Source organism: Xiphophorus couchianus, chromosome 11, assembly GCF_001444195.1.
Source record: "Xiphophorus couchianus chromosome 11, X_couchianus-1.0, whole genome shotgun sequence".
Taxonomy (NCBI): Eukaryota; Metazoa; Chordata; class Actinopteri; order Cyprinodontiformes; family Poeciliidae; genus Xiphophorus; species Xiphophorus couchianus.
In genome coordinates this window covers 27,212,310-27,234,730 of record NC_040238.1, presented here as the reverse complement: position 1 = coordinate 27,234,730, position 22,421 = coordinate 27,212,310, and the positions used below count along the sequence as shown (strand labels likewise).

At 41.3% G+C, this 22,421-nt stretch overlaps 1 protein-coding gene and 1 long non-coding RNA gene across 2 annotated transcripts in view; one reads left to right on the top strand and one right to left on the bottom strand.

Annotated features, from left to right (window-relative positions):
- The first annotated feature begins 1,990 nt into the window (after nt 1–1,990).
- Nucleotides 1,991–22,048, top strand: LOC114153474 (uncharacterized). Its single transcript, XR_003597331.1, has 3 exons — nt 1,991–2,013; nt 5,443–5,445; nt 21,716–22,048. It is a non-coding gene; the product is annotated as an uncharacterized LOC114153474 (long non-coding RNA).
- Nucleotides 12,369–22,421, bottom strand: part of nrip1b (nuclear receptor interacting protein 1b) — a 55,571-nt gene continuing 45,518 nt past the window's right edge. Inside the window, exon 2 of the mRNA XM_028032046.1 lies at nt 12,369–18,759. Within this exon, the coding sequence (XP_027887847.1) occupies nt 14,698–18,300 (3,603 nt within the window). The 5' untranslated portion in view covers nt 18,301–18,759 and the 3' untranslated portion in view covers nt 12,369–14,697. The remainder of the gene's footprint in view (nt 18,760–22,421) is intronic.

Genomic DNA, 22,421 nt, shown 5'->3' with positions numbered 1-22,421 from the left:
TGGAATGAATCCCAAGCCTCATCTGGAGATCCTTTCACTTGACAGGAGCAAGGAATCTGGTTAGAGTTGGTGGAAAAAAACCGGATGGATGGAGCCAAACTCGGGGTAGCATTGCTAGAAAACATGTTAGAGGTTGAAAAAGACTCAAGATGGAGGGTGGAGGTTCGCCTTCCAGCAGGAGAACGACACAAAATATACAGCCTGAGCATAGATGGAATGATCTAAACATAATCATGTGTTAAAATGGCCCAGTCAAAGTTCATACCTAAATACCACTGAGAATCATGTTCAGACTATTTGACTGGGCTGGAGTTATTTTGCAAATAGGAACGGGCACAAATTCTTGTTTGGACTTGCAAACACGGTGGCGACACGCCCCAAAAGAAAGGCGGTAGTCACTCAGTAGGGCTCAGCGGGAAACACACGCCACACCTTTCAGATTTTGGTTTGCAAAATAAAAAGATCTGAAAACCATAAATCATTTTCCTTCAACTTCACAATAATTTTCTATTTTATGCAGGATTACAAAATAAAATGAAGGACCTAAAATCCAAAGAAATGCATCCAAGTCTGTGGCTTTAAAGAGACGAAATGTTAAAAAGTTCAATGGACGTAAATATTTTGTTGCAAGGCGTTTTGTTTCACAATCATTTGACGACTGATTAAAGTCTCATCCCAGGATGTTGGAAACATCGCTATGTTCTGAAATTGTAAACAACTTCCCAAACGGTCGACGTTTTTCACACATAAGCGCTTACATTAACAGCAATTTAGTCTTTGGTTTCATTCACTGAACTATAATATTGTGAAAAGAACACCACCTAATATACAGTTCTCCCAGCCCTGCCCTTATTATTCAAACAGAGAAAACATTCTTCAAGATGAAAGACACCCAGTTTCTAGCACTGAACTGGGTCACTCCTCAGATGTTCAGAAATCCTTGTTGCAATATCTAACAGTGACACAGTCAGAAGCCTTTTCTGATGCGAACTGGGTCTGAGAAGTAGTGCAAATAAATATTAATGACATTCAGAAATAAATAAAAAAATTAAAAACAGGCAACAGCAGTGGAGATCTGAAATACAACACAGGATTTAGTTCACTTTTATTGTAAGTTTTATATAAAAAATAGACTTATTTTTTAAAAAAATAACACTTCTGAAAAGAAAAGTGGAAACACACCGTCTCATTGAAGTCGGTACCTGCTATTGCGCTCTTTCGTCAGCAGATGGCAACATTCTCCTGTGGAGCAACAGGGCTGAGCTGCACTTAGATGAACTGAATATTCATAACCACAAAAGTCGTGTTACTTTTCATTTTTAGCGTCGTGGCTCTTTCAATATTTTTACGCCGAGAAACTAAATGAGCTCCAACTCCACAGGTTCCCGAAATTCTCCTCATCGCCCGAGGAGACGCACCACACGCACAAGGGCAACCTTGGAGCAAGAGGTTGATGTGTTGGCGAGAGAAAATCTGTCAGGAAGCAAAACGGTGGATCAACTGGCGCAGACAGAACAGCAGCCTGAGCAGGAGCGATGCGACGACGGAACACTAGTTTGTTGAGGATCAAACTGGATCTTGAAAGTTAGCCTGAGGGCTGTGAAGATGATAGCTTCACCCACACCGGGACATTTAAAACCCACTCTCTTTCTGCCTGACTCAATAATGCCACAGAAATGCTGCCGCATCTCATTGTTAATGGCTTCTGATGATAGAGACATAAATGGCCATTTTGTTAGATTATGAGAAGGAAAAAATGCATGAATATAGTTGTGTTAATAAGAAATGGGTTTGCTCCTAATAGATGTCTTCTGATTGTGCTTTTATAATCACACCTACGTGTTTCAGAATACATTTTAAATGTTACATTTTACTGATATGCTTCCAATTGTTTTAGACACTTAATGGTGCAGTATGTAGCTTTTATTTATTTATTTTTTTTAAGTTTATATTTTTACATATTTGTTAAAATTATCATTATGGCATGACAGTATAATGTAACACAGATAATCTGTGAAAAATTTAACTCCTCTGCCTTCTCCCAGTGCTCCGAGAGTACTAATCACAGAAATACACCACTTTGGTAGAAACACCCAATCAGGGAAGATAAAAAATTTGATCTTTCCTTAATATTGATGAAGATATTGATGAAGATATATATTTCTTTTAATTATTAGTTGAAGTTGGTATTTTATCTCACCTTTCCTAAAAATATATCTCCAGGTTTTCAGGAATATTTAAGAATTTTTGTTCATCAGTTTTTCATATATTCTTTTCAGAGGACAAATCTGGTCCAGTTCAGTTCAGTCCTGTCCAGTCCAGTGCCCAGCATCCATTTCTTCCTTAAAGACATAAACAAATGAAGAAAGCACTAAATGTAGCTCCCATTGTTTCTTTCCCCTTCCAGAAGCATTTAATTTTATTTGACTGTTTGATCCAGCAGCTCTATGACAAAGTGCCTCGGGTTATTGACTTGTGTCATTGGCAAAGCTGCGACATCTCAAGCCTTTCCTTTCACACTGATCAAGACGGTGAAATATTACGTTGCCGTTTCTATTGCAACAGCAAAAGAATTACTTTCACTCACAGATGCATTAATGGGGTTTGTTTTTCTTCCCTGACATTAGTTGCAGTTTGAATATTCCTTCATTTCAGCTAATGCACGCTTTGGATACGTACCAGCTCCTCGGAATCCTGCAGCAGAATAAAACAGGAGGAGAAATGACCAGATCAGGCCGAGTCCTTAATTTCATTGAGTTTTAAGCAAATGACAACAACAAAAAACATTTGCATGCGCAAACATTTTTTTTCTTTAACTTTAAACTGAACATTTTCTGTTCGTTGGCAGGTAGGTTAAGCAACTCTTTCCTTTTGCTAAGTGAAGTGCAAGAACGTTTGAGAGATTTTCTTTTAATCGCTTACTTTAAATAGTATAAATACGCTAAGATCACTACGTCTGTAAACAAAAATCCGCAGCGACACAATTCCTTTATCGACATGGACTGAAATCTCACTCAGCAAGGAAGAAGTAATTACTCTAAAAGCAACATAAAAAAGACAACACTGCAAAAATGTAAAATATTACCAAGTAGTTTTAATCTAGTTTCTAATCCAAATATCTTAGTGCCCTTGAAATAAGACAAAACTAACTTACAAGTAGCTTTTTTCAGCCAGATAAAGGACCCTGTTTTAAGTAAATAATTCCCTAATATTGATGAAAAAATCCTAGTTCCACTGGCAGATTATTTCACTTACAAGACATTTTCCCATGTTGTAAGTTATTTTTTCTGCCAATGAAAAAAGTACTTTTTCACCAATAATAAATAATTATTTACTTAAAATAAGTCCCCATTTCTTGCAAAAATAAATAAATAAATAAAAATTACTTGCAAGTTAATTTGTCTTATTTCAAGTACACTAAGATATTTGTACTAGAAACTAGATTAAAACTACTTGGTAGGATTTTGTGTTTTTGCAGTGAAATTACAGTTTTTCAGATGAACACAGGAACAAATCGTATTACGTCTGAATACTGAAGCAACACCTCAAGATGGTGTTGATTAAAGCTTTACAATGAGCAATGATCGCAAGCAGACCACCAAATTAGTTACACAGTTTCTAAAGGACGACTAAGTCAGTGTTTTGGAGCGGCCATCACAAATTTAGTTCAGTTCAAAGCGGTTGGATCCCATAGAAAATGTGTGGGCTGAGCTGAAAAGGTGTGTGTGACTAAGCTAACCTACAAACCTGACCTAGTTGGACGCGCTGCGTCATGAGAAAAAGGCAAAAATTAAATCAGCCTATTGTGACGAGCTTACGGAAGGCTGCCCAAAACGTCCAACCCAAGTCGCACACTTTGAAAGACAACTCTACCAAACGTTGAGGAAATGTACGCAAACTTCTAAATTTGTATTTAATAAATGACGACATCCTGGTATGCATCTGTTTTATTGTCTTTGGTTGTTTGGGTCTGGATCACTTCTGAGTTCTTTATTATTGTCAAAAGGTCTTGCCATATTTACTTCATCTCTCTGTATTTACTGTTGCTGGGAATGTGTCGCCGTATCCGTTTGTTCCTTAGTGTTTGGTTTCTTAGTTTATTCTTGTGTTCTGATCTTTGTGCGTTTGCATTTATTTCTGTCAGGTCAACGTTAGTCTATCTCCTCTTGATTTGTGTTTGATTATTCTCCTTCCCTGCCTGTTTGTTCCCCTCCACAGCTGCTACATGTTCTTCTAATTAAGCTCACCTGGATCCAGTGTCCACTCTCTGCCCAGCATAAAGACTCACTTGTTTTTTTTGTTCTGTTTTGTTCTTTGCCTTTTCCTCCCGTTTTCTCTGCTCCTGCTTTAGTTCCTATTTTCCTGGTTGAAGCTCCATACGTTTTCTTCTGCCTACTTCATTAAAATTTTCAGCGTTCTCGTTCCAAGTTCACGTCTGGGTTTTGGTCAACCTCTCAACTTACAGAACAAGATGCCATCATCTCCTAAATTTAAACAGCAGCGTCACTAAGAGGTCAGCTTTTCTTTTTTTTTTTTTCACCAGTAACAGTCGTTCCCACATAATTTCAATGAAAACTAACACGAGGTTAACAGGAACTCAAAACACAGTGGATTATAATAATTGCTGCTGCAGTGGAATGTCACTATCAATACATCAGTCATATTCAAGTCTTTTTTTCTCTCTCTCTCTCTCTCTACACCAAAGCCCAAGTATTTTCATTTCTTGTCAATTTTTTTTATTTTTCCTCACAGGATATTTATTCATCCTGAAGCATGAAAGTACAAAAAGCGACGAGGAAGCTGGAAGCTTTTTTGCCTTCAGCCTGAAGAACGAGACCAAATATGAGGTCCAGGTCTCCAGACCTGTCAGATACGAGTGCGTTCTGCAGGAAATGACAGGGTCACACGAAAAGACGGCTCCAATATTCCAAAAAAAAAAAAAAAGCGGCTTGTAATGCTTTGGTAAGATGTTAATATACGATACAGAAAATGCAAACACGCAGTAGGCATCGCAACATGACAGGAATTGCAATTAAGGAAATGTTTTTGACCATAATAAAATAATAATAATAATAATAACCAACACTAAACAATCATGATTGCAGGTTTTCCCTTCTCGGTGTTTTCAACCTCACAATGCAATGTGTGCATTGATTTTGTGACAGTGTAAGGAATGAAGCAGTTAAACTTTGTCTTTCTCTATGTAGGGCATCCTGACAGAATCATTATTTTTGGAAGATTTTAGTTGGTTTTTTTTATTTGTATTCTTTTTCCGCTTTTCTTTTTACCTTTTTTTAAAAAGCTTTTTAGGCTCTAGTGGACTTTATTGATCAGTGAATAGACAGGAAATGAGGAAAAAAGAGACAGAAGACACAAATGAGCGTTTTGCATCCTTACTATAAAATCTTTACCAGTTAGTTTTTCCTCACAGGATTCTACAAGAAAGTACATCAACACCGACTCATTCTCATCCATGGACGATAAGTTCAGCAAACAATTTCCCCAAACATGGGCGTCACATAGAGAATGTCTGTATTCGCTTAATATGGAAATGCCAAATACCAATAGTCATATAGGCTGTGTGCCTTAGAGCGTTTCAGCTAAGCAACCAACATGTCATATACTGGTGTACAAATATAGGACATCGATTATGTTTTATATTTGATGTCCTGATCCTGTGTGCAAAATTATTCTTAGAATTATATATAGTTTTATAGTTTATTTCAGTTTATAAAGATCCGGCTAGGGCTGAATGAAGACAAAGACAAGGTTATTAATGGGTATAACCTTTTAGCAGAACTTCACATCAAATATCCTGTATTTTTAATGTGTCCACTGGAGATGTTAAAGATGTTAAATGATGTTAAAGATGGTGATGTTAAACCTTTTCTGGTCAAAAAGATGAAGAAATGAATACAATTTGGAACTGCAGCGCGTCTGTCAAGCACTAGAAAACAAAAACAAGAGTGAAGTAGGAGTTCTGCTGTGCACCTGACGGAGAGCAGAATATGACCCGTTTAAGTTTACACTAAGTGGAAGTTGTGAGCGGATCCTCAAGCTTGGTTACGTTCGGCTTGTTGTACTCGAAATGCAGCACAAGGTTCATGTCTCATTCTGGTCTAGACCAGACTGGTTGACACTGAACTGCCCCTTCTCGGTCTACCGGGGATTTCGAGAAATGTTTACATGAGAGGTTCGTGACCCAGCAGTTCGACCAGTGTGTCACGGTTTACAGGAAACCGGTGGTAAATGCATTTTCCCTGACGTTGATGCTGGGGTTTGCATTAAAGTCGATTTTTGTGCTGTCTTTAATTTTTTTTAAATGAGAAAATTGAGGGCAAAGTTAACGGTCTCTGAAATCATCCTTGTCCACAGGAAGCAGCAAGACGTCCGTCTTTACCAACTGAAATGTTTTTGGGTACGTAAGCAAGACCTGCAAGGAAAAGGACCCTAGAGGAGATAATGGACACTGGCAGACAGGAGACTGTCATTGCTGGTTTCCCCCCCTCCCAACCAGTTTGTAAAACATTTACCCTCGTGCTTATCTGACATGGCAAATATCTACCATGTCCTTTCAGTGGCAGTCAAAATCCCTGGAGCTGACAGCCTGCATGTCGGACCTCAGGGACTCTCACTCATCATGAATATTACATTGGGCCCGTTTGCATGCTTTCACATGGACATCAACTAGGAAGCGTCACCACGATGTTCTCAGAGTGACTTGTAGAAGTATTTATGTCCGCTTTCACTCCCCACCCACACATTTTGTCATGTTATAACAACAAACTTCAGCGTAGCTTATAGGATTCGGCATAATGGACCAACACAAAGCAGTATTTTAAAGGGAAAGCAAAATTATACATGGATATTTTATCTTTTTTATTTTTTTTTTACTAATGAAGAACAGAAAAGAGCAGTGTTCGTTTGTCTTCAGCACACTAGATTTAATAAGTAGAACCGCCTTTCACCATAGTTACTACAAACCCTTTGGAGTATTTCAATACCAGATTTTCAGATTTAGAGACTGAAATGTTCAATGATTGAAATTATCGATGTACAAAGCCACAGATTCCCAACTGGATTTAGGACGGCGCCATGCTAACACATGAGCACGCTCCTTCCTGTTGTCCTTGTTTATGGTTGCTGACTTGCTAGAAAGTGAACCTTGTCCAGGTTTTAAGTCTACAACGGAGTGTTAGAACCATACTAATAAACAAAAATCTAAAAGCGTAAAATTTACAAAAATAACGTCTCAAGAGGACAGAGAATATAGTCATGAGAATAAAGTCAGAGTACTTTGAAAATAAAGTCGCAATATTATGGCTATTTTCGTAATACATCGTAATATTTCAACTTTATCCCTGTAATTAAATTTTTTTTTATTTTCTGGCCCTAAATCTCCCATGTACAAGTCTTCTGCAGCCTCTAGCAGTTTTTTCTCCCTCCTAAGATCCACCTCCATCCATCTTCCTAAGCAAACAGCACACAGCATGACGCGGCCACCTCCGTGTTTTGCCATGGGGGTTGGCATGATTAGGGCGACGTTCAACAACATGTTATGATGTCATGTAGCCAGTCCACCACATGGCTAGTTGCAAACACCAAAGTGAACTTCTCATGGCTTTCTTCTCCTTGCCATTATGCCATAAAGGCCACGTTTTGAAAAGAACATGACCTTTACTTACCTTGTTAGCTCTTGGCTCCTTCTCTGATTAATGCTCTCCTTGCACGGCATGGTAGTTTAGGAGTATATCCGTGTCTTAGTGCGTTTGTAGATTTTTACCTAAAGATTTTTGGTGTTAAAAGATGTTCAAAACCTGGGAGGTGGTTTTCTAACCTAACTCTGCTTTAAACCCTGACCCGCCTGCTGTGTTCCTTGGTCATCATGATGATTTTTTTCCTCACTAATGTTCTCTGACAAAAACCTCTAAGGTCAAAAATAAAACAGCTGCATTTACGCAGCTGAATTACATGCAAGTTGATTTGCGGCAGTGGATTTCATCTAAGGGTATCCAAGTAAAGAGCTGAATACACTTTTTGGATTTCTATCGCAAAATACGTTAAAAACTTTAGATTTGCCTGCCAGTTTACAATTATGCACCACTTTGAGTTGGTTAATCAGATAATTAATCACATGTGAATGGGAGGGAAGAAGGTTGTGATGCCTGAAAGAAGGAGCGGGAGTGAGCAGGTTGGTACAGCTGCAGGCAAACAGATGATCCCGTGTCCCCGGGAAACCAAACGAGTTGGGTCAAGGGCCGGGGAGGCGGGCCAAGAGGCCGCGACCCCTGGGGTTGAGGAAAAGACTTCACAAAGAGGTACATCTTCAAAAGCCCGGGGCCCCGACAGGGAGAACCAGGCGCCAGGTTGGGAAAATAAACCGTGCTGACCTGTTTTCACGGTGCACGACTTCCCCCAGGTGTCTCGCTCCAGCCTTCTCGTTGTTGTTGTCTGCTCTCTTCAGCTCCCATCCAGCATCTGCAGCAGGCACTGCATTCTTGCCAGATGAAGTATGTTGGGATGAAAGGAATGCATCCATGTATTCTTCCTTTATTACTTCAAATGGGCTCACAAGGCCCATAAAATGCTAATTGAATCACAAGACTTTAAGTGTGTGCGTGCACACATGTGTGTGTGTTTGCATAACGTCTGAGGTCACGTTCAGAGTTCAAAACCTTTGGAGGAGAGAGGACAGCGATCAAACATCTGCCAGCCTTGTTTTCCAGCACAGATTGCCATGACAACGCAAGGCGGGCTTCATATGGTCTCCATGTGAATAAACGGAGCACCTGCTGGGAGAGTCCATCATTAACGACTAATCGACAGACATGCCTGGCGTATGGAAGGGCCCCGCGCGTTCCCATATAGATAAGCCCTCAGCTGCGCAAGCTAAGTGCTGCCATTAAGATGTTTGTCAAGAGAAAAAGCAACTGTAATGTCAGGAAATAGTTTTTTGGGGGCCCTTGTGACTACGGAGGGTCTGTTGTGGGGACTTCCGAAGTCCTTGGCCTAAACACGGTCGAGTCAACGGCGGCCGGGGCGCCTCACATCCTTTCGGCCTCCCGCCGAGGTCAGGAAATCAAAGACAAACGGCCGATTGTCAAGTTTTACACCTTGACCTCCGCTTAAACCCCCACGCCTCCCCTCCTTTATGTTCGCCGCCACTTCGGCAATCGGGAGGAAATCGAGAGGTTAGCGGCGGTTCAGCCGTGATAAGAATCTTGGAATGGAGAAGTTCACGGAGGGGGAAAGGTTACCGAGAGTTTAAAGAGAGAGAGAGCGCAGCCAGTCATGGGGAGGATTAAATTAAAAGAAAAAGGGGGAAGTCAGCGCGGAGGAACTGTGCTGCGGTTTCAAAAGTGCACTGCAAGACAAAAAGACGTCTGTTTTGCACGCTGGACTTGGCGTTCAAAGCCAGTTTAGGGGGGAAGCCGAGCTATGAACTCATCTTCACCTTTAGAAAGCCTCACGCTAAAGCTGTTTCTCTACAGAGCGACACGAGGAGTCGTCAGGCTCGGCCCCTTCTGTAAATGCTGGCACAGAGACGTTACAGAGTCGTAATAAAAGATCCTCTCCGTCAGGGTCAGACACATCCTTGGACTCTCGGAGCACATCTGGTGACCTTTTCTGCTTCCTCCCACCGGTCCGTGTCTTTCCTGCTTTTGTTGAGATTCAGCAGCCAGCTCAGGAGCACGAGACGTTTTTTTGGGAAGGGGGCAAATACAGGACATCCTCTCACTTCACTTTAATAGGGCAGTGTTTGATTACAGGAAGTGCCGTTTGGCTTTGATGTCCTTTTAAAAATAATAATAATAACTTTTAATATGAGGCCAGAGTCTTTGATGGCGGTGCTCAATTTCCCTAATGGTTGCTTTGGTTTATTGGAATTCGATGGCGGAGTAAAACCACACACACATAAACAGGCACATATACAACCGTGGGTTGTATATGCGAAATAAAAAATAACGAGAAAATAAAATAACAGAAGATCCTGTCTTTAAAAAAAATAGAATCAACAATTGAAGAATGATGAGGAATCGCCAGTTATGGTTTAACTTCACAAAAACACGTCTAATATGCAAATGAGCTTCCAGTTGAAAGCAAATGTGATAGTTTGGATATTTTTTTAAAAGTGCAGTAGTACGTGTTATCGGCATTGGCTTCCATACCTGTAACCGCAGCAACTGTCACAACACAATGAGTTAAGATTTTTAATAACTGTCATAATAATAGACAGTGTGAAAAAATGAGAGCAGTGGACAGTTAATGACGTCACCCGATCAGCTGATTTTACAAACTTAAAACAACTCAAACGGAAAACCGTATTAGTGGATATCAGGCATCTACACTGTCACAAATGTTTGAAGCTGTTTTTCTCAGCTGCACAAGTATGGAGAAAGATAACTGTCAAAAGATGTACCCTATCATTCCAACACATTTTACTCCATTAAGGCTCCTTTTACAGGCTAATATGGCTAATCCTCAGCAAGGTGGAAAAATCTATCAACTTTTCACAACGACTCCAACTAAAACAGTAATATGCGTGAAAATCAACACCAGTTTAACAGGTGTTCATGTTCTACACCCTCACAAATAAACTGTGACGTTTATTTCTGTCCTCTCAGCTGAACAATGTCTGAATCACTAAGGAAGTTGCCAGGTGGCAACGTGTGAGATCGCTCAGCTGTGAGTTCCCAGTGATCATTTCCAAAACGCTCCAAGACCTAAAATGAAAATGTTTACTCCACTCTCAGCGGAACTGGAGACGATTGATGAGTCGCAACTGATCAGGTGGATCGACGCAGCCTGGACCAACATGGAAGTTCTATGGAGTAACTCTCAAAAAGATGTGTGCATGATTTCGCACGCATCTTTTTGACAGTTATCTTACTCCATCGTTTAGCTGCTTACTCACATGAAGGCCATTTTTTCCCCATCTTTGTGATATGTCATATTGGTAACGTGGACCCCGAGGTCTCCTTGTCTTGTACTCAATTATGCTACTTTGGCTTCACTTTAAACATGATTCTTAATCAAAATTAAAAGAGGGCTCCTGCCGTAGAATTCAAAGTAACAGGTTGAATATAACGGGGAGCAGGAGGGTTTCACCAATTTGTTTCTACATAAGAGTTACAGCGAAAACAACAAAACAAAAAAAAAAGCAGAAGAAATGAAGTTATAGCTCTTCACAATGTACAGTGAGTTAATGTTTCTGGCTCTTTCTCTAAAACAACTTTCAGTATCTGGCAGTTATTCAGTAATACTCTGTGTATTTAACGGTGCAATAACAGTTTAAAGGGCAAAACAACAACTTATGCCAAATCCCATCTGTGCAGACTTGATGCTAAAAAGTAAGGATCAAAAATGACTACAAATACAAAACATACTCTAAACGGACTTCTGTCCAGCTCTTACTGATTATATATCATAATGTAGTCTTTTGAGGTATGTGTTACTAAGGCAGAAGGTTCAGTTGTTCAAAGAAGTAAGGAGGAACTGTTATACGGCTGAAAGGCAGACCAGCAGTTGTTTCTGTAGATGACTGAATCTGTGGGTAGTTTGGACTTTTAGAGTGAACATTGGGAGTTGAGGGAATCTTCCATCGTACAATTCCTATGGTTTTGCGTTTCAAGAAAACTGCAATCGGTGCAACCCTAATTTAGCTTGGAGAGGCGATTCTGACTGCGGTCTGGCTACAGGAGCAGACAGCCTGACAGACTGCCTTGTTTGATAAAGTACGGAGTAGAAATGCCGCTACTAAAATGAACTAAGTGTATATTTTCCATGAGTCTGTATACTTTACAAGGTTATGACATCATAATTATTTTCTTTTCACTGCATTAACAATTGTTATGCTTTTCGTTTCTAAAAATACTACATAATCATATGCAAATTTGTTTCAAATATTTGTAGGAAACGCTAAAATACTGGCGAGAGCGTTATATTTACTCAAGGTTAGCATACAGTCAGAATCTCAGACCAGCCCAGGGTTAGCCAAAACAACGAAAGTCATTGGCTCCATTTTTATTGCAACTACATACGGTGACCACTCACCCATAATCAGGCAAAGGCTTTATGTGACATCTAACAAACTCACTCAAATGTTGCTAAAGCTGATTAATTCATGGAGATGCTCATTTTCAGTTTTAACCAACTGTTAGATACTCCAACAAATGGTTATAGCGCTCGTTCTAGTTATCCCAGTACCAAATCATGTCCACATCAAGCAATTCTCTCTGAATTTATCATTTTCTCCACAAAATAAAAACGGCGGTAATATCATATTTGTGTTAAAGCTTTACCAAATGTTTCAGAAAAGAACTTGGAAGAGAGCAAAGGTGGAGAAACAGGAGCCCATTCATAACAGGTCATGCATTTTAGTACTTTATTTTTGAAGATATCAGTGCAAATGAACACCAAAAATGAAAACATAAAAAAATGAAATATCATTTCAGATCTTCACATGAAAAAGAAAAAAACCCCATCATTTTATATATATATTTATATATATAGATATATTTGCTGCTACAAATGTATTTCTTAGATGCACAATGCAGATCTATGATTGTACGTCAATCCCCCACTAGAGCCCCATGCTCATTCACAGAGCTTTTGTTAACCAGTAACAGGAAAGAAGGAAAAAATAAAAATCACAAAAATATTCAATCCACATTTATTTTTCGCACCTCCCCCCCGGCCTCCACTCAGCCTTCAGCTTGTTCAACAGTCTGCTGCTAGGGGGCTGCTCATAAAAGCCGACCTTTTTGCTCTTTGATTCAGGAAAAAAAAAAAAAAAAGAAAAACAGAAAAAAAGAAGAAGACCTATTTTAAGACTTGACATTTTCCCCCATCACCAGTAGGGATACACAGGTAGTTCCCATGCGTCTGCATGCAACAGGCAGCAGTGAGGAGAGTCAGACATTATTACACAACACAGCGCAGGATAGATTATCATTTACCACATAGAGACACATGCAAAGAACAAACCAACCAAAAAAGAAAAAAAGAAATAAAATAAAATAAAAAGATGGGCATAGTATCCTCTGCCTTCGTATGTACACTTGTACGCATATAATCAGTATTTACATTTCAGGGCATTAAAAACTAGGGCAATATCTTTTTTTTTTTTTTTAAACATTACAAAATAGTCATCTTCCATACTGAAAGTACTATTTACACAATTTATTTAACCATCGTGAAAACGTAGTAATAATTGAAGACGTATGTCAGAAGTATATGTATTAAAAAGACCACAATACTAAATGAACAAAGCAGAGTGAACTCAACCGGAAAGATTACAGTACGATTGAAAAATAAAGAAGCTAGATACCAGATACCCTTTAAGACAAAAGGAGTCTCGGTGATTAGAGGGCGGGCGGGCGTATCCAGCTGCTCTGAAAACAAATAGAGTACCTGTGGTCTTCTCTTCATCAACATGCAATTCTTTTTGATGTGTTATGAGTAAGAGAGCTTGCCACCGAAATAAAACATGTGATGCAGAGCACAACGTTTAAGAAATTATGACAAAGAAAAATTACAAATTACCAAATTCAGAAAAGATAACAATACTGACAATATTTTCCCCCCATTACATGCTGTTAAATTATACTTTAAAAAAAAAAAAAAAGGACACAGAGGGCTCAGTTTCGATAGTGCACACTCCAGGTAGTCTTTTATATTGCATTAAAAGAAAAGCGCCATGTGCATCATACTGAAACTTCTTTGTGGATATGTCTCTCTCTCTCTCTCTTTTATTCTTTTTTCTTTTTTTTACCAGGATGGCAAGATAAGTCACTCAGACAAAGCAGTCTTTTTTTTACTGTTGCTCCAGAAACCCGTTTACACAGCGTTGCTCAACTGTAAGCGCCACACGCTCTCATGTTGACCCATCTGCTCAGAACTGCACAATCTGCAAACACATTACCCCGAATTTGCACTGTCGAATCTCGCCCTTAAAGGTTCAGCACAAAAAAAGAAGAAGTAGAAAAAAAGAAGAGACAAAGCAGAACACAGTGAGTGAATATCCACTGATGAATTCTTTCCCCACAGCCCTGAATTCTGAGGAAAAGCAAGACAAAAGCATTCATAGTGGCACAACCTGGAACGGAGGGTACTGCAGTGTGAATCTATCGTGTGCGTTGTTTTAATTAGCCCACTGTAACTGTCTGGGAATGGCTTCATCTGAAATCCCATCTGAAATTAGTAGGACTTTATATTTTTGACAGATGTTCTGATAAAGAAAATAAAAACTATCCACCGAGCTGAGCACTTTTTTTTGTTTGAAATCATCAATTATAAATGATGCCTGAAATGTTCTCTAAATGTTTGATACGATGTGTGTACACTTTAGTGATAAATTAAATGTGTAACACAAAATATAATAAACGGGGACTTTACATTAATTAATGTAGTGCAAAAATAATGGTGGATGAGTGGGGGCTAAAAGAAACCCCGACGTTTTTGGATCAGTTAGGCTAAAACGGACCACTTTTTTTTTTTTTTTTTACCATTCCACGTTGAAGCTATTTAAAATTGAGACAGCAATACATTTTTTAAAATCAAATTAAAAACAAAAAAAAGTGAAAAAGTCCTCTTTTTTCCATCAAACCAATTTGGCAAGGTACACAAAAAATGAAAACAAGAAGGAGTCAATGGACTTGATTCCACTTTATATGTTTTTGTAGTTGATACAACTGTTTACTGGGACGACTGGCTCAACCCCTGGCCCTCATGGCTGTGCTTGTCATTGTGGGTTGGTGATTGAGGGGTGGAGCTCAGGCTGCGTTCATAGGTGTGCATGTCACTGACTGGCTCCTCTTTGACTCTGATCGCGTGCCGGGCTCCTTCTGCCTGGTCCGGCACCTCTTTCCTCAGCTGGATGTTGCCCTTCTGCAACATGTAGTACAGGATCGGGTTGGAACGTGAAAGCCGCGGGGAGTCCGGGTTCGACTCACAACCCTCGTCCATGCCATCGTTTTCCTGACTGCTCCACCGAATGGGGCTCTCAGGCTCCTGTTTGATTAAAGTAGGGGGCTCTCGTTTTTGCGTGGCGGGCCATGGAACCGGTTGGCGGATCCATGGGGCTGGGCGGATGGGGTTGTTGCCTTCCGGAGGGGTGGGCAGTGGTCTTAGATGATTTGGAAGCCCTGAGTTGAGGGAACCATGGGTGTGCCAGCTAGGCAGGTGAAGGAAGTTATGATTTTGTGTAGGCTGACTGAGAATGTTACCATTGGCTTTGCCAGTGGTCTGCAGAATAGAGGGACTGGGTCCCTGTCGCGGCTGCTGGGACAGTTCCTTCAGACAGTTGTCAGAGAGCAGCAGCTGTTTCAACACGTTGAATCCACGACTCTCTCTGGTAAACGTTTCACTCATAGGACTTCTTGGTGGAAGCTCCTCCTCTTTTAAACCCCTCTGCTGCTCAGGGTCTGCCTGAAGAGTAGATGAGGCACACATGTTTGCGTTACCACTGTCCACTGCTCTTGGAGAGCTGATACTATTCAAGCTGCCTGTGTGTTCGGAGCAGAGCCGTCTCCTTTTAGGACTGGGGTTTGGATAGTCCCTATGCTCCTCTTTGACTTGTCTGGATTGTGGCTCAGGCTGCATTGTTGCAGCACTGGAGTAATAGGTAGCGGTCTGTTGTTTAAGCAGCTGGCTGAGGAGGCCATATTTCGCTATGACCTCTGCAGGCCTTGGTTCCGTCTTTAGGTCTTGTTGAGAATCGGAGAGCGGGCTATTCTTCCCGTAGGAACTCAGTCTCTTTTTGCCGCTCAAGTCCTCCGACTTAGTAAGGGATGACCCTACATCCTCTGGAAGCTCTGATTTTATTTTTACATCCAAAGGGGACCCATTAGAGCTGTCACAGAGGATGGAGGCAGTAGGGCTCCTCTCAAAGCAGCCGCCCTCCATTTCAGCACTCCCATGGCCACTTCCACTGGGTCTTTCTTTGCGGCCGGCTATAGCACCAGTTGAACCGGTGCCTAGAAGTAGCTGCAGCACAGTACGTCTCTCCAGAAGGTTCTCAATTTGTGAGGAAGGCGGGGAAGGTTCCTTACGACTGAAAGGTGTGCTACTGCCTGAAGCTCCATCAGACAGCGGGGTAGGGGTGGTCCTGTTGACAGGAGTATTGAGTCTTTCCAACAGAGCATGGGGCCTGCTGTCATTGAGTTCCTGGCTCGCCCCTTTTCCAGAGGAGATAGGTGGGGGTGGGGAAGTCGTGCCACACTGCGCCAGATTTTGTAACAATTTACTGGCACTGAAGGCAGGCTCTGATGCTTTGTCAGCAGGGAAGGTCTTAGACTTACACAAATCAAGTGGACTGGACTGGACATGGGGAGAGGGGTATGAATATGGGGACATTGCAGGACCTGTGTCACGACTAAGTGAGTAGACGGACTGGGACGGGCCTGCAGGTCTTTCGATTGGGCTCTTTGTTGGACCCTCTTCCCAAGTAACTGACCCCTTTTGTTGATTTCGTGACATGTTAGCCATAGTTATATCAAGGGGCGAATCTTGTCTACCTGTGCTCTTATTAGCCATCTCATTATTTCTGCGCTCAAGAAGAAGTTGCATGAGAGTGACCTTGGGGTGGGATTTTAAGTCTGGGTTCATTTCAGGCTCTTTGTTCTTGGACACAGTTGATCTTGATGGCTCTGGCTTCCATTTGTTTAGTAAGGATTCTGTCAATTTGTCCAAGGAAGAAGTAGAAAAGGAGGAGGAAGATGACAAAATTGGATATGAAACAGAAGAAACAGCCATAGAGGAAGGAGAAAAGGATGTAGTGGGAGGCTGGGTAGGAGCTTGAGGAGATATTGTTACTGGGGGTGAGGAGAACACAGTTGTAGAAGAGAACATGGAGCTGGAGGAGGAGGAAGGGGGTGTACTTTTGGGCCCTGTGTCCTGTAAACTGCTGCGGCCTCTCATCGAGAGGTCAATGGGAGAGCAACTGGAGTAGGAGCTCTCAGCATCACTGCTGTCCTTGGTGTTGCTCCTCTCATGGACAGAGCACTCACTGTCTGATGTGACTGAAGAGGAGCCACTTGGTGGCAGAAGTCCACTGATGTCCTCCAGGTGCCCATTCTTGGTCAGTTGCTTCTGGTTGTTGTGGTTGTTCAGCAGCAGCAGAAGCAAGCTGCTGCATGTTTGGGGTGGGCGGGTTGGACGTGTGTCAAAGCCTCGCTTCTCCCTGGTAGGCAGGCTTGGAGCGTGTGGGGGAGAGGGAGGAGAGTTTTGGCTGTGGCCTCTCTGCAGCGAGGGGCTCTGAGGATTGGTAGCAGCCGTTCGAGGGAGTGTCGTTGTTATTGTGGCTGTTGTCATTCCGTTTTGAGTCGATAAGGAGCTTACTGTGTCTGAAGACCCCCCCACACTTGGTGGCCTTCTGTCCTGTCCATGCTGCTGGTTTGCCATGGCAGCCAGTCTTTCACTGGCAGATCTTCCTGAGAGCTGAGCTTTGAGGGCATGCTCTCTGGAGTATTGTTGGAGATGAGCTTCGCTGGACAGCAGGAGGGCGAGTTGACTGCAAGCTACGCTGGGCTTGGGTGAGGGTGCGGGACTAGAACGGATTTTAACCATGTTGGCCACGGCCTTCAAACGTTCTGCACAGGACACAGAGTCGGTCACTGTGGGAGCTGCAGGAGGTGTGGCGCTGTGTGCTGACCTGGGGGACTCTGGTGGCCTGTCCTGACTGTGGCCCCGGCGGCTGTAAGGGGTGTTATTGTGGTTCTGAAGTTTGCTCTTTCTCATGAGGCCTTTAAGGCGACCTGAGGCTGTGCCGTAAACAGGTAGTGGCTCTTTATCTGTAGCTGGTGCCTTGGATGGAGAAGAACACTCACCAGTGGGCTTATTAGAGTGCTGAGACATTGCTACACTCTGAAGCCTTGAGCTGAATGACTGAAGCAAAGACGCCAACAGGGTACTCTCTCCAGCATGGGGAGATGCCTCCAGGGCACCATTTTGCAAGGTTCCCACTTGGCCATTCAGCTCCACTGGAGGTGAACTCATTCTCTGGTTCCCTGGATCATTCCATGCTCCAGAGCGCAGCAACCGGGCCTTCTTTAGGTGTTGTGAAGAACCTAGCTTGGGCCCATTGGTTCCAGTCTTGGGTACCATTGGGTCATGGTTTGGTTGTGGTAAAGGCCCACCCACTTTATTGTCCTGCTCCTGATTGCTGTTGGAAGCCTCGGATCTCCCACCTGCCGTGGCCCCAGGCCCGGCCACCACTGGATGCATCAGTAAACCTTCCAGATAAGTTAAAACAGCTGAATCCTTGTGTGTCTCAGGGCCAGGCTCCTCCCCATGAGTCATGTTCAATACTCAGATCCCTTCTTATAGCTCAGCAATGCTATTGGTAAATGATAGCTGTCCAAGTCATCTGGCTGGCAGTTGCACGCACTTATTAGAAACCAAAAAGAGGTTGTGATTTGCAAAGAGTGAGTATAAAGGTTTAATTAAGGGTGCACCGGCTGTATGTGATCCCTCTCTGTGGTTGGCTTAGTGTGGTGAAACAGCCACCATGGCTGGAGGAAATCTGGTGCAGGCAAGCCTCCAAGGCATTGTTGTATGCCTGTAACTGCTACAGGATCCCAGAAGGCCCACCTTCACGCTCACATGAGTGGCAGTGGCGAAGTCAGTGGGACTTTATCACAGAGATGTTGGCATAATCCATCGTTGTTGATATCCAGTGTGTCTGTCCTTCAGTCTAGCTGTTGCTCCGTCAGTGGCGCCTTTATGCTTTGTAGATCTCACAGTGTGTTGCAGGGTGACCTATAGGAGTGAGGGAGAGGGAAAAAGAGGGAGGGAGACGTGGTCGGGGGGAGGGAAAAGAGGAAAAAAATAAGAAATCGTGTGAGAAGCAAGAATTTGCAGTGCACTATATCACATTCATTTCCCCACCTTGTCTGCCATCTCTGTTACTTAGCAACATTTCAGACTGACTGCACACGGCTCCTTCTCCTCTCTGCACTCTTCCCTCACAGCCACCCAACAGATTAGGCTTGATTAGATCCGAATTGAAAATTCAAGCCCACTACCTTGAAAACATTCAGGTCTTGAGCAGCAAGCCTCTCTCGGCAGCGTCTTTCACAAGTGAAGGGCCTTGTAAGAGCTGTGCATAATTCTTTATGCAGGTTGTCATTTCAGCGGATTATCTCTCTCTACCACCTCCTGCCTTCTTATGCACTTGAGTTACATCTCACACAAAGCAACCCACGGTCTCAGTGGAGCAAAAGCCAACCACCCACCCACCCACGTACACACCAGCAAGCATTTAAGCACTCAGGCTTAAACACACCAATAAGCTTTAGAATGAGGACATACAATAAGGTTCACTTGGAAGATTTTATGTACTAGGACATTAAATTTGAGGTGAATTTAACCTGGACATATTAGGTTAATTCAGGCTTGCCAAAACACACACACAAAATCAAAAATCAAATGGAATACAGATTTATTCTACCCACATTGGTTGTAGAAATTGAGAATGTGCTTAAATCTAAAAAAGAGTTGGTTTAGGAAGCTTTCTGCTTTGGAACATAAGCAGTCTAACACAATCACAAAAGAAAAAGACATCGACAATGACTTTCATTATTTAGTAGTGTAACAAGATTTAGATTTAGTGACCGCATGATATGAAATTCCATAGCATTTTTCGTCAAGTTGAAGATGAACGTATATTTTCATCTTGAGGCCTGGACATAAAGGGGAGAATTTCAACCTTGGTTCTCTGCATCGGTATTTAAGACTCACATCGAAATAAATAAGCCAGCAGCTCTTGAGTCCTTGCCAAGGTGGCTGACAACCCTCAGTTACACTAATATTAGAGAGAGACGACTTTGGGGGCACTGTGTGTTGAGTCAGAAAGTATACCAAAGATTTATAATTGCTGTGAGAATAGCACAACTTGCTAACTGTTAGCTGCTAAGTTTAGCATATGCTTCACTGCTTTCTACCAGTGTTAAGCTAAAGGGCTGTTTCTAAATGAGTTTTTACGATTACCACTAATCTCTGGTTCACAATCTAGAACAAGATAATTCTACTTTATTTCTTTGGAAAAAAAAGAGTTTAATATTGATGATATCTTTATTTTATCTTTCTAATAAAAAACACACATTTGTACCTTAATCTTTTTTTGTCATTAGGAACACTTCATACAGAAACAAGTAAAAAAAAAAACTGCAAATCTAGAGGTTCAACAGTGCAATGCTCTAACAAAACTAAAAAAAAAAGAACAAAAAATAACTAATTCAAATAATAAAATAGAAACAAAACAAAAAAAACAACAACTATAAGCTAAAATTCATGATAGTTCAAGACCAGACCTTCCTTTTTTAATTTGGCAACATGTATCAACACATATGGATCATTTACTGGGAGAAATCCTCGTCTCTGTAACACATAGGTCAAAATAATAATAACAAAAATAAACTTGATTCAAGCCAAAAACTTTTTTTTTTTAAATGAAAGTATATTTCTCTCCTTTTTTCAGACGTCAGAATATTCATGCTGAAATATAAATTTACTTGCACACATAAGAGTATGCGTTTCTGAGCAGGGGTTCAGTGTCGGCTCATTTTCTAAGCTCCAGTTCAAATTCCTCTGTGGCATCAGAGTGTGTTTAGCAGAGATAGAGAGGTCCTGGCTCTTGCCTGTTTTCGAAGTCTACCTGTGACTCTGCGTTTTCAGATAAATGCAGTCCTTTAGCTTCTTACGTCTGCTGTAAGAAGATCACGGCACCTGAGCTTAGATTTGTCAAGCTACCTACAGAACTTCTAGAAAAAGTTCCCTTTCACAGATAACACCAAAGCAGCAATGACTGTCCACAATACACTGAGGAATCCTGATTGGGATACACCTTATGCAGAAGAACAGTCAGGTGTGAGTCAAATTTTTTCTTGAACGAAGAACATAATGGCACCTCAGCTAAGTCTGGAAAAGTTGTGTTAAAAAACATACACGAGTCCTGAAAAACATTTTAGCCAAAATCCTTAGACATAAATAAGTCTGCTTATTCCTGGTACAAGGAGCCATGTTTGAAGAAAACATATCAGCACAAATACTGCATACTAGTTGTCAGAGATTGTGGGGGAGGGTTAATGATCCAGACTGGGTTAACAGCTGCAAAACTTTGGCAACATTAAGTTATGAGTTCCTTGTAATGATAAAGTATCTCAGAGTCAAATGTGAGGTCGTAAGACCGCTTATACTTGTCAGGACATGAAACAAGATCAGGACAGCAAATATAATCTGCAACAAAACTGCTAAAAAACATTTTCTGAAAGAAAAAATAAATAAATGAGGCATTGCAATTGAATAGGACTGGTACAGAAGAGCTACTGAAAAAAGAAAGGCAGAATTTCGACATTAAACTTTTTTTTCACTGGCCCTAATTCTCTTCCATAATCTGGTGGACTTAAAAGAGTAATAAATGATTTTCAACTAACTTTAATAAAGTTTAACAGGGATGTGGCCCAGAATCTTGAGAAATTCAGAAGATGACTCCATGCTATTAGTGGTAAAAGCAGTTTGACAGGTCTTTCAGACAGCTCAACATTTTGACGCTGTTCTTAGGAATAGCGATATGGCGGAAATCTGACATGCATTATTATCTAGTCTCAGCTATATTTATCTTATCTGGTGAGGACTAGATGAATACATCATGACATGACATAGAAACCTTGAGCATTCAAACAGGGGTTATGTTTTAATATGACCAAACACAGAGTGTAGGAGCCATATATACATTTTTGGAACTTAATACAAAATGTTATTTTGTGTTTACGTGAGTTTAATTTTTTACTCTGCTATTTGAAAAGGATAAGCATCTGTAATTGTATTGTGCTTACATGGTGCCTTTTGATTGGTTAGTGACTAATTCGTTTATGAAAGATGAAAGTACTTGCTCATTGTAGAAGTCTGGCACCTTGAGAGTAACACAGTCTTTTGACCGTCACTTTCTATTTGTTTTGAATCTGTTTGTTATTTTTATTTTCTTTTAAGTTCAGTAAAGACTTAAAGAAGACCGTCGGATTCAAGACCTCTTTTTTTTGGAAGAAATGTGCCGTGTACAAAAGAGCTTTAAGGGGCTAAACTAGTGAGAGCTTGCCGCACTTACACAAAGAGATATATAAAACATGCATAACGCATAATGGCAAATGGACCTAGACAGCTTATGTATTAGAATACAAGAGCAAAAAACATGAAAGGACTTGACTAGCGTGAGGGATGTTCACTGGTAAAAAAACCAACAAAAAACAGAGATGCAGTCGTAGAGAAACAAAGCAAGGATATGTCAATAAAAGAAGTTGTACTCTGCTGTCAGGTGTGTGTGTGCGTGTGTGTTTGCACAGACATTACAGGTTCTCTCGGAAATTGGGCGGACCTGTCACAGCACACCATTGTCAGGAGGGCAGAGTCGGTAACACCGGGGT